Source organism: Glycine max, chromosome 11 (assembly GCF_000004515.6).
Source record: "Glycine max cultivar Williams 82 chromosome 11, Glycine_max_v4.0, whole genome shotgun sequence".
In the NCBI taxonomy this organism is placed as follows: domain Eukaryota; kingdom Viridiplantae; phylum Streptophyta; class Magnoliopsida; order Fabales; family Fabaceae; genus Glycine; species Glycine max.
In genome coordinates, this window is record NC_038247.2 from 23,872,960 (window position 1) to 23,885,353 (window position 12,394).

The 12,394-nt window shown below is 33.9% G+C and overlaps 1 protein-coding gene across 2 annotated transcripts; it reads left to right on the forward strand.

Moving 5' to 3' along the window:
* The first annotated feature begins 1,452 nt into the window (after positions 1 to 1,452).
* Positions 1,453 to 10,907, forward strand: LOC100814680 (uncharacterized). Of its 2 annotated transcripts, XM_006591161.4 has the most exons (12): positions 1,453 to 1,824; positions 1,936 to 2,052; positions 2,559 to 4,781; positions 4,941 to 5,061; positions 5,175 to 5,260; positions 5,991 to 6,235; positions 7,274 to 7,360; positions 7,465 to 7,564; positions 9,404 to 9,614; positions 9,711 to 9,840; positions 10,325 to 10,379; positions 10,461 to 10,907. In XM_006591161.4, the coding sequence occupies exons 2-12, from the start codon at positions 1,975 to 1,977 to the stop codon at positions 10,605 to 10,607; spliced, it is 3,483 nt and encodes a 1,160-aa protein (XP_006591224.1). In that variant the 5' UTR covers positions 1,453 to 1,824; positions 1,936 to 1,974; the 3' UTR covers positions 10,608 to 10,907. The 2 variants fall into 2 exon arrangements, with proteins under 2 accessions (XP_006591224.1, XP_006591225.1); XM_006591162.4 differs by lacking the exon at positions 10,325 to 10,379 and having other exon boundaries at positions 10,461 to 10,593.
* Positions 10,908 to 12,394: the final 1,487 nt, after the last annotated feature.

The window sequence follows — 12,394 nt, forward strand, 5'->3', positions numbered from 1 at the left end:
TATACGTATTTTGAAATGGTAAAAATAAAAAATTGGAGCTATGCAATTTGTGCAAAGGCACCTTTTTGTCGCTTTCGTGGTCACATGAAGTGCAGTTGGCACTTTTATTGCCCTTCCATAGTTCTACAGTCCAATATTCCGATTCAATTTGGAGAAAGTTAGATCACGGTTATGCATGGCCTGAGAAAATTTCGATTTTTTCTATCCAAATGTCGCTGAAATAAAATACATGCATCATCCTATTTTAAACGCCTACTAAATACGTTTTGTCCAGAAGAACAAAGACTACATATATTTATTTGTGGGCCCATTTCATACATTTTGTTCTTTTTTGTGAACTTCTTATTCAACATATGCTTAAATGTCATAGGACAGTGACTTGGTGGATGTGTTTTGCACCACATTATTTAAACTTTAAATAAAAAACATATATAACATGTTTTAAATAATAAAATATTAAAATAAAATAATAATATATCAAATAAAATCATTAAAAAATATACTAAAGTCAATTTAATATTATTTATTATATATTTAAATATATTTTTTAATTTTTTATTTAAAATAAAATTAAAACTGTAAATAATTGTGAATTAAAAGAAAAAATAGATTTAAAAATAGAAAAAGGGTTAACAAAACAAAAATAGGGGTACGAATTGAAAAAAATCAGTTTTTTAAAATAAAAAAACATGTTGAAGTAGTAAACCTTTAAAAAAATAAAAGTTTTATAACTTTAAATTAATAAAAAAAAGTCTTAAATAATTTTATGACTTCGGTTTAAGAAAAATAATTTTTTTTACAATTGTATAAAAAGATAATATTTAAATTGAAGTTATAAATAATTTTACGACTTCAGTAGTGATACCTATTATTACTTTATTTTAGATAATTTTTTAAAATATATTTTCCATTTGAAAAATTAAGAAATTTTTTACCCCTAATTAATAAAAATGCCATTTTTTTCTTTGCACTTTTCGAAATACTAATCTTCGTTGCCCAACCTGAAATCTTCTTTAATGAGAGTATCACTCAAAGTATCAACTTATTCTTCTCAATGTAATTTTAAAGTTAAATTAATATATATATATATATATAGTTAAATTATATATATATATATATATATAATAGTGTAAGCATAATAAGAGACTTAATTATTAATTTGTTGTTTAAATGATTTTATTTGTATTTTAAATTTTAAAAGAGTTCAATTTTGGTCCCCAAATTGGACCAAAATTTAAAAAAGGTTCCCGAAAATTGTTCTTCTTAAAAAATTTAAATTAAATTATTTAAAATAATATAATCAAATTAATTTATTTAAAAAAAATAAAGACTTAGATCAAATTGATTATTTATAAAAAAATATATTGAATTTTTTTAAAATCTAAAAGTCAATTTAAATTATTTAAAATAATCTGGAACAAAATTGATAATTAAGCCCTATTAATACTACCGTTACCTGGTGACGCTGTAGAGCAATTAGTTCTCTTTCGTTCAGAGGTGGAGGCTCTTGGGGTTTCCGTTTCCGTTTTCTGAGAGAGGAACTATCGGTGGAGGAGACGGAGTTGGGGATTTGAAGAAACGGGAATAGTAGGTAGAAGGAGAAACGGTGGTAGGAACGATTGAGAACGCGGACGGGGTCGACGAAAACGAACCTGGCTGGGATAGTGACGCCCATTTCTAACCAGTTTCGAAAAGGTTCGCTCATGCTGGAGGGAGCATCCGCACTTAGTGATCGGTCCGCTAGTTCGTGCAAATCCGAATAAGTTATCACGGACCAGCCACATGCAGGGAAACTTGCACGTGTGATTCTTCCGAACAAGAGAGGTTTGATGCTTTTGAATTCATTGTATTAATTCCACTTCCTACTCGCAGTATGCTCTTTATGATCTCGGCTCATGATTCAATTGCCATGTATTTCTTTTTTCTTTTTTTCAGGGTTATTCACTGGCATTTTAGAAAGTGCAATCGCTACTGATGGACATGGTCGATAATAATCAAAATAAGCAAAGACCAGGGTTTTCAAGAAAGCTTGGTGTCAATGAAAAAGTGGAGGTAACACCTATTTTTTTCTTCCCTTTTTCTTGTTGTTGTCTTCTTTTGAAAAAGAATAAAAAAAAATTGTGGGGTACCGTATCCTGTTGTCGCATCCTTTTCTTTTTCTTGTTAAGTTTTTTTATTGGCTTTCTAATTTCTATTGTTTGTGCATGTGTTTCTTTTTTTGGTTTTTGGTTTTTGGTTTACGTTTCTGTTCTTCTTTTTTTTTTTCCTTGATTGGGTCTGACGTCGTTTCATAGTTTTTTAGGCACATTACCTATGACATTGTCGTTTTCGTTATTCAATTCCCTTTTTCGCCACCGTGCATGCAAAGTGAAAGTGCTTTTTGATTTGTCGCTCTATTTTTAGGCTACCGTAACACGGTGTCGTTTTTGGTTTGCAAAGTTTGGATTTTTCCCTTGTGATCACTTGCTTTGGTAGTAGGAAACATGAGTGAGTGGTTTTTTATTTTATTTTTTTATCCGGGATTCTTTTGAAATTTGGAAAGTTTTGGAATTTTGCAGGTGAGGAGTGTGGATTTGGGGTTTCTAGGATCATGGCACCCTGCGACAGTTATACAGTGTGAGAAGCTGAAGCGGCATGTCAGATATAACAATGTTTTGGATGATAGTGGGGTGAATTATCTTGAGGAGGCAGTGAGTGTTTCAGAAGCTTTGGATGGTGATAATGAATGTTACAGCTACTCGCGTGGATCCATTAGGCCAATGCCTCCTTTGGTTGAGTTTGAGAGAGGGGACCTTAAGTTCGGTCTGTGTGTTGATGTGAACTATGAGGAAGCTTGGTGGGAAGGTGTTATATTCGACGACCACTGTGACGGAATGGAGAAGAGGAGTGTGTTTTTTCCCGACTTGGGTGATGAAATGCAAGTTGGAATTCATCAGTTGCGGATTACTCAGGACTGGCATGAAGTTACTGGGGAGTGGGAGCAGCGGGGGAACTGGGTGTTTCTTGATTTGGTTGAGGAGCAGAAGAGGAAATCGTTTGTTGCAGTTTCGGCTAAGCAGATTTGGTATGATGTACGCATAAAAAATGGATTTGAGAAGATTCGAGAGTGGACATGTAATATGAAGTACTTGTGGAGAAATCTGGTAATGGAGGTAATTAATGACTACTTATCTCTTACGGTAAATGAAGTTATCTTAGTGTTGAATCTTCCATGGAGTTTATTAAATGAAGCACCGGAGCCCGAATCTGTTGAAGCTATGGCTAGTGTTGACTTAAGCGTGACCTTTCCTGATAAGGAAATTGTTGTGCAGAAAGAACCAGTTCCTCCTGTTAAAGAGGTCTTACCCAAGTTGCAAAAAGAAATTGGCCCCTGTGGTGCTTTCTGGTCTGAAGAAAGTAGAGAAAATAAATCCTCAACTCATTTAAGGTCACACTATTGGAAACCTCTGAAGTTGTCTGAAGTTGCATTATGCCCTGATGCTGTTAGGGAATATCTACTTGCTCCCAACCGAGCAGATAAGGCATTGTGGATGGAAAAATTACAAAAACATCTTGTATGTCTTGGATGGAAAATTGAGTGGTCAAATAAAAATAATATTAAGCGTTACAGGTATAATGTTCCTGATAAGCAGGGCAAAAAGTTTTACCTTTCGCTCATTGAAGTTTGTAGAGATATGGAAAAGGACCCCGGCACAAACTCCTTGCAGCTCCAAAATGATCAGAGTATAGTTGATCCTACAGTAGACTGTCATCTTCCAGATGTGCCTCTTAATCCATCAGAAAATATTCAGAATCCAGATATCTTTCCTCCAACTATTTCATCTTCTCTGGTTGAAGATGAAGTTGAAGATGTACCTAAGTTTTGTCCTGAGGCTGTTGAGCAGTATTATCGCTCGTATATATCCAACATGAGTCGGGCTGATAAAAAACAATGGATACTGAAAGCAAAGAACCATTTGTTAGCCGAAGGATGGATTTTTGACTATCCACCTCCAACTAATAAGAAAAGGGGAATAATATACATTTCTCCACTAAATCGAAGATTCCCAACACTCCATGCAGCATGCAGATTTTGTATGGGAAAAAGTATTTCTAAATTGGCTAGGTCTGACATGAAACATTTAAATGTCTCAGGCATGAATGAAGAAAATGTTGATCAGGTTTGGAGCGGGGATCTAGTTTGTAGATCAGCTGGAAATCTAGTTTGTAGATCAGCTGGAAATCGAAAGCGAAAGAGCTTGGGGAATTCAAAGGCCAACATACCCAAGTGCCAAAGCAATGGATTGGCTCTACGGGTGCTAAGATCAAAAAAGAGGGCACAAAAGGTGTCTGCCCCTTCTCTTATAAATCATAAACCTCTGAATGTTCTGTCTTACTTGATAGACAACAGCATCATCTTACCAAGGTGTAAGGTTTATTATAAGGTGAAAGGCAGGCACCGTAAAGTCTGTACTTTGGCTGATGGGAAAATAACTCGTGATGGAATCAAGTGTAACTGTTGCATGGGAATATACAGTTTTGTTGGCTTTGAAAATCATGCTAGTGGTAGTAGTACTTGCAGACCCTCTGCTAGGATCTTTTTGGAAGATGGTAGATCACTATTAGATTGCCAGATAAAAATGATGCATGATCATAAGACAAGGGAAACTACTGGAAAATCATTCAGTGGTTTGTCTCTAGTTGAGAATGACTACATTTGTTCTGTTTGTCACTATGGTGGTGAACTTATTTTATGTGATAAATGCCCGTCTTCATTTCATAAGACATGTCTTGGTTTGGAGGTAGATTAACCATTTTCCTTCTCAATCATGCTATACTTAGTGCTATATTGTTTTTACTTATTATATAAAATTATTTTGGTACTTTGATATTGATAATTGGTCTTGGATCTGAGTTGCTTCCTTTGGCTTGTTTTATTGCTTTTTTTTTCTTTTCTATAGGACATCCCTAATGGTGACTGGTTTTGTCCATCATGTTGTTGTGGGATTTGTGGCCAAAGGAAAATTGACGGAGATGATGAGGTTGGACAATTACTTCCTTGCATTCAGTGTGAACATAAATGTAAGTTTGCTACTCTCTTTTTTTACTTTAATATTTTATCCATGCCTGAATATCTTGAGTATATATTTGTCTACATATGTAAACCTGGTGTCATCTTTGTCAAACTTGTGTAGATCATGTTAGGTGCCTGGAAAATGGAGCTGCAGATATATCAACAAGATATCTTGGAAATTGGTTCTGTGGAAAAGACTGTGAAAAGGTACAGTAAATCAAACTCCTTTATTTCTTCTCATTTTAGAAAAATTTAGTCATAGCGTGCATGAAATATTGTTTGTTCCTATTTGTTTACCTTCAAGCTTTTTGTTTGTGATTTGATGAAAAGTGGGATCTCCATGACATTTGTTTGGTTCTAATTGGGTGAAACTCAGTTGGCCGGCCAATCCATCAGCAGATTTGGCATTGTCAGGGGTTGGCTTATTTGCATCATGAAGATCAGCCTGCCATCTTGCATTTTTATTTCAGGAGATGGGTGAGTGCAAACAGAAGGGTTAGTTTATGGTTTTCTTTCAGGAACCATGTCTGTTAGCAGTGATAGGAGCAGCAGTATCATTTTCATCTTAGCTTGAGAACAATCTAGCATCAAGAGGTGCTTTTTTATTTTATTTTTAACTTCAGTTAAAAATTAACTTTTAAGTCACAAAAAAGCTGGGCAAAATGCACATTTATTCTGCTTACATTCATTGGAAGAATCATTCTCATTTTTAATGTATTTTCGGTGAAGCAAAATTATGTTTATTGTCAATAATTCTGCATGTGACTTTGGTCAACAATGCTTATGCAATTTCATAGAATTAGTGATGTTACTTGTTATGTTACGATTTAACAAGCAGATGAAATGTGCCAGAGAAACAATTGTGGGTTGTGTGTCTTCATTGAAGGTCTTTTAGGACAACTGTTCTATTTTACATTATGGTGTCTATTTTTTGCAGATATATGAGGGCCTTCATAAATTATTAGGAGAGCCAGTTTCGGTGGGTGTGGACAATCTAACTTGGACATTGGTGAAGTTTATCAACCCCGACAGTTGTGAACATGATAGTAGTAAAAGTGACTTATTGGCAGAAAGTTACAGCAAGCTCAATCTTGCTATTTCGGTGATGCATGAATGTTTTGAGCCCCTTAAGGAATCCTTAACAAACAGAGATCTTGTGGAAGATGTTATATTCAGCAGATGGTAAGGAATTGTTATCCTTCAAGATATAGTCATTATGTTTTATGTTGTTTGTTATAATATTTGTTTTTTTTTCTTCAAAAACCAAAATATATTAAGAACGGTATAAGTAGTTTGATGCACAAGGAGTGCAGCAAAGCAAACCACCCACCGAAGATAGAAAATACTACTGCTATATGTCCCATTGGATCATACATAAGTGATAAGACAAACTAGAAATCATAAAGGCTCTAAAAAATTACCTGTTACACCCCACTCAAACCAAACTCACCGCATGAAAATAAAACAGCACAACCCACATGCTTTTCGTGTTCCAGACCCCAACTAGATGCTAATAAAACAAAGCATATCTGCCACCCGACCACCCCACTCACAACATAGCTAACATGTCCCCTTCTTACTACAAACCCAATCACAAAAAAAACAGCTTTTCCACCATGGATAAAACAGCACAGACACCTAGATTCTCTGTTATAAGGCCATCTAGTATTATGAAATGAACAAAGACCGTCAAAGATAATTAACAATTCTCATTAGAATAAGATTTTCCCACACTCATTGTACCTGCTTTAAAGCCCACCACAGGCCACTCATAAAAATATGCTGCAAAGTGATCCTGTTTTTCTTTCTACCATAACCAAGATCTATACTTGATAGAATCAAAGAGCTGTTTAATATTTCACCTTCCATTTTAAAAATAATTTGATTTCTCTGTAGCCAAATGGACCAAACCGTTGCAGTCCATACCACCCACCAAGCTGAATTTCAACTAATCCTGCATGTTGCCAAAACTGAGCCATACTATCGTTAGAGCTTGCTGACTTCCTATCCATTCATAACATAGTGTTCAGACTTGGTAGGAAACCTTGCACTTATGGTTTTGTGTTATATACATCGATAACATTTACTTATGGATTTGCTTACACGTTACATCTACTTTATTTACTTTGTCCATGATCATGATATCCGCCTCTAAATTTTGTTACATTATTGTTACATCTGTTGGCCTATACCTGATATCTGTTCTTTGGAACTTGGCAGGTCAGAGCTAAACAGATTGAATTTCCAGGGTTTCTATACTGTGCTACTTGAGAGAAATGAAGAACTAATTAGTGTGGCAACTGTTAGGTGAGTATAGGATCTTTTACAATCAAGTATTATGCTTTGTTTGAGTTGTTTTTTATGCTTTGTCATGTTATGGTCATATTTCATTTGCTATGTCAATTTTGTAGGGTCTATGGGAAGAAGGTTGCTGAAATACCTCTTGTTGGTACCAGATTACAATATCGTCGACGTGGAATGTGTCACATTTTAATAGAAGAGCTTGAAAAGGTAACCCACAAAACACACATTTGTCCTTTTTATTGTCTTTTACTTTAATTAGAACATAGAAGAACTTGAAAAGGTAATCCACAAAACATTCGTTTGCTCTTTTTATTGTCTTTTACTTTAATTAGAACATAGAAGCCATGTTTTGCCAGGATTAAGTGGCATAGTATAACTGTACTGTGTCATTTTCTGAAGGCACTCAAATAAATGGTATAGTATAACTGCACTATGCAATATACCATAAAGCACAAACACCTTTGCAGAATGACACGTCAGTGTGTCGGACACTTGTCAGACACACCTTGGATACATGGCAGACACGCTTTGCCGGGTCACAATTAATTTAATAAATGATTTATTTTGCTCAAACATCTCTTTAACATGGCTTGGACACCTCTCTGACAAGGCTTGGAGCCTTGGACATGGGTCAAGAGAGTAAGTCGACATCAACTCTTGGCTAAATACTTCTCGCATCTATCATAAAATTATCAAAAAAAAAAAATTAAAGAAAGTCAACATATAAATATTGCAAGACTCAATATTTTTTCATTTTCATAGGAATTAACTAGTTTTAATTTTAAGAGATTTGATTCACCTTCTTATCCTGAGATTTCTTTTGTAAAGATTGCATTGTAATATGATCCCTCTTTGTATTCTATTGGTGAGGGTCATTATTCTTTGGTGTTGGTTATTGTGTGAACTCATGAAACTTTTTTAGTTTATTTGAATGCAATCCATTTTTTAAAATTTTTTATTTATATATATTTTTAATCTATTGTTTTGTTAATATTTATATGTGTGTGTGTGTATATATATATATATATATATTGTTTTTTTGTCTGCCATGACGTCCGGCATTTGCCGCTACGCCATCCACCATTAACAACATTGCCGACAAACAAAAAATCAAAAGAAAAAAAGAAGGGTACACAAATCTGGGTTCGTGGAGTTAAGGGTGGGGGTGCATAGTTGTCGTGATGGTTGGGTGCTTGCGATCGTGTGCATCTAGGTTCGTCGTTGGCGGTGCGCAGATGTGGTGGTCACACGGATCTGGGTTTGTGGGGTCGAGGAGGGCGGTGTGCAGTCAGTGGTGTGCAGCGGCACTACAGTGGTGCCAGGGCTGCGCGGTTCAAACTCTCTCTCTCTCCTTCTCCAGATACAAGAAAAAGGCTTGTGTCTAGACCATCTCAGCCTCCACTTTGCCGCCGCCATCGTCAATGGCGGCGACGACAACGACCACCACCACCATCGCAAGCAAGGGAGTAACTTGGGGTTTGTGAACGGGAAGTAGATGAAGGATTGTGAGGCGAGATCTGGAACCTTTCCCTTTCACGCTATGGAAACCTCGAAGTTGCGCACATACTCCTCCACTCCATGTCAATCATCAACATCACTTCCCGGAATTCCATGGTTGTGTGGGTCTAACACAATGACCTTGATGCTGATGAACATGCACAGGAAGCTCATTTGAAGCTTTCCTTTGGGGTTTTGGTTCCTAACTAAAGCTTTGACTTTATTGAACATTGATTATTTTATCAAACTTTGCATGGCTGGTATGAAAATGGATTAGTAAATTTGTTTCTTATTGGTTTTCTATGGTCCACTTTGTTTCACACTCATTTCTGGTACCTCATTTGGATGCTTTTAAAAGGTTTACCAAATTATCTATAATATGACAAGCTGCATAATCTGGCTATAGTAACAAATCATGATTTTTAAAATTGTGTGTATTCAGTTCTGATATTGAATTTGTATGCAAATGAATAAAAATAATGGAAATAATTAAAATATTATAATATTTTTGAAGTCATCACTTTCTAACTTGTGCTTTTCTTTCTTCAGAAGCTCAAGCAATTAGGGGTGGAGAGGCTTGTTTTACCTGCTGTTCCTAGTGTGCTAGAAACATGGACCCGCTCTTTTGGTTTTGCAAAGATGACTAATCTTGAGAGATCTCAATTTCTGGACTATACTTTCCTAGATTTTCAGGGTGCCATCATGTGTCAAAAGCTCTTGACGAATAATAATCCATCTCCGAATCCAGTCTTGTTAACAGGTATGCAGTTTTTTTTATATAATACAAAAGAGGAGACAAGTAAAATAAGTTTGTGCCACATAAAGGCAATTACAACTTTGATGTTTCCTTCTGCAGAGTCACAAGCAAAATGTGATGTTTCTTCTGGAAGTTGCTGTGCTAACCTCAGTGAGTCTAGTCCAGTATGTGAATTATACCAAGTAGAAGAGATTGATCTAGGAGGGATGATGAATCATCAAATGGAGTAGTAAGTCTTACTTATATCTATTTAATCCTAACCATATGAGAAATTATATTTGGGTTTCTGCAAATGCTTTTGCGGGGTAGTGTTTTTTTTCTTTTCAAACGTGATGCTTTGTTCTCTAACTTACCAAAGGTCCAAAGCATGTTTATATTCTTTCAGAGTTACCATACTTGTGCACAAACATCACACTCTATAATACCCTCCTTCCAACACATTCTTCATTACTAGGTGAAATTAATGTTGGTCCTACTAAATAATGAGACTCATTAAGGGGTGATGTATTCATTATTCACGAAATAAACCATTCAAAATAGATTTCCACTCTGGTCATATGCAAGAGTCACACTTAATCAATCTCATGGTAAAATATTATAGATACTTTGGCCTTTTGTCGCCTTTTGTTGACATAACTGTTCAGAGGTTTTATGTTGGAAAGTGATGACGACGGCATTGTATCTAACAGATCGTGATATATATTTTTTTGCAGTACTTGTGCTGGCAAAAATAATCAAGTTATTGGTGCTATTGACCTAGTCACCATTGTACTATTTTTTTCTCCTAACTTAATTCTTTTAGTGTGGTTTCTTGCTTCAGTGAAGACTGATAATTTTATTGGTTCTTAGGTGGAGCAACCGAGTCCTGGGGATCAACAGTGCCAGAATGGAACAACCAGCTTAGAGTGCTCTATTGATAATAATGGCCTGTATAAGTGCGTCTACACGCGAAGGAAAGTGAGAAAGTCATGTGAAGGATTTAGCATGCCATCATGAGCGTGAGCTTGCTTGCATTACACGGAAGATGATCAATTCTCCATCTGTCCACAGTAACTCCAAAAGTTGAGTTTTTGCACATACTAGTATGAACTACCTTGTACAAAAACTCTACTTTTCTTACAATCTTGCACAACTGCACTTTTGCATACCACATGGTGTTACAACCTTGCACCACTGCACTTTTGCCTTCATGTGAGTTTTGTAAAGTAAAAATGGTAAATTTGAGTGAGAGGTCACTTGTATTAACATTACTTTTCTTATTTTAAAATAGGGTAAATAGTAACCTTTGTTCCTAAATGTGTAATTCATTTACGAATGTGTTCCTGAAAGATAAAAATATAAAATTTAGTCATCGAAAATGTAAAAAGTGCGATAAATATATCTAATTGTTAACTTTCGTCTGTTACCGTTAATAAAATAACTTTATGTGGTACATAGAGACGAATTTGTCACTGAAATGATTGTCAATGGGATTATATCGAATTGTTAGTTTAGGGACATATTTGTTATATAATATTTTTTGACTTTTTGTATTTTCACCCGTTGATAAATGCATTTTTAAAAAATGAAAATACAAAATTTAGTTTCTAAAAGTGTGATAAATATATCTGAATGTTAATAGTAGATTGTGATTAATTATTATAATTTAAAATAATTTATACCGATCGTGAAATATTTTTTTTAACAAACTTGTAAATTAAATTGAGTCTAAAAAAAGAATACCAGTTTAGCAAACTCGTAAATAACTTTTTTATACTTCCATGCTTGATAAAAGGTTTAAATTAAAAAAAATGCTTATTGTAAAGCATTATAGTTGAATTAGATCTATGAGTAATTTTTAGGAAAAATTATAATTACAATGATACTTTTAATTTGTAAAAAACACTCACCTCCTTGGAATGAATATTTTTAGGTCATGACTTTTAAAATGATAAGTCAATAAAAAAATAATTATATATGATATAAAAAATAATTTAAAAATCACAATTATATAAAAAATTACAATCACAATGATACTTTTAATTTGTAAAAAACACTCACCTTCTTGAAATGAATATTTTTAGGTCATGACTTTTAAAATGATAAGTCAATAAAAAAATAATTATATATGATATAAAAAATAATTTAAAAATCAACAAACTTTTATTATAATTTATAATTTGATGTCATTATATATACTAATAGATATTCATATTTTATTATGAAAAATTTATTAAATAAATATTTGATTAAACAGAAACAATGATTTCTTATCATTTTATACTAAAAAAATTATATTAATAGCATTTATTCAAGAGTTAATAACTATGATTGATTTTTTTTGTTGTAGTTGAAGAGAAGTAAGAAGAATTCGCTAAAGCAATAAAAGTTCACTTACATTGATAATATTTTATCGCAATCATTATAAAATTTTCAAAATTATAATAATTAGTCATAATCTAATGTTAACATCCGGATATATTTGTCAGACTTTTTACACTTTCGGGTACTTAATTTTGTATTTTCATCCTTTTGTTAGTAAAGTGGAAGACGAAAAGTAAAAAAAATAATCTATTGTCACATATTTACACTTCGAGAATTAAATTTTGTATTTTCATTTTTCAGAAATGAATTTGTCAGCGAATTATATATTTAGAGACAAAAGTGTCTATTTATCCTATTTTAAAAGAGACAATAGTTATACATTGAACATTATCAAAGATTTACATCTATTAAACAATTGTTGGTTAAAAGTAGTCGTCCCCCGACTCCCGTTAGAACCTAAAATCTTTGTAGAATTCGTA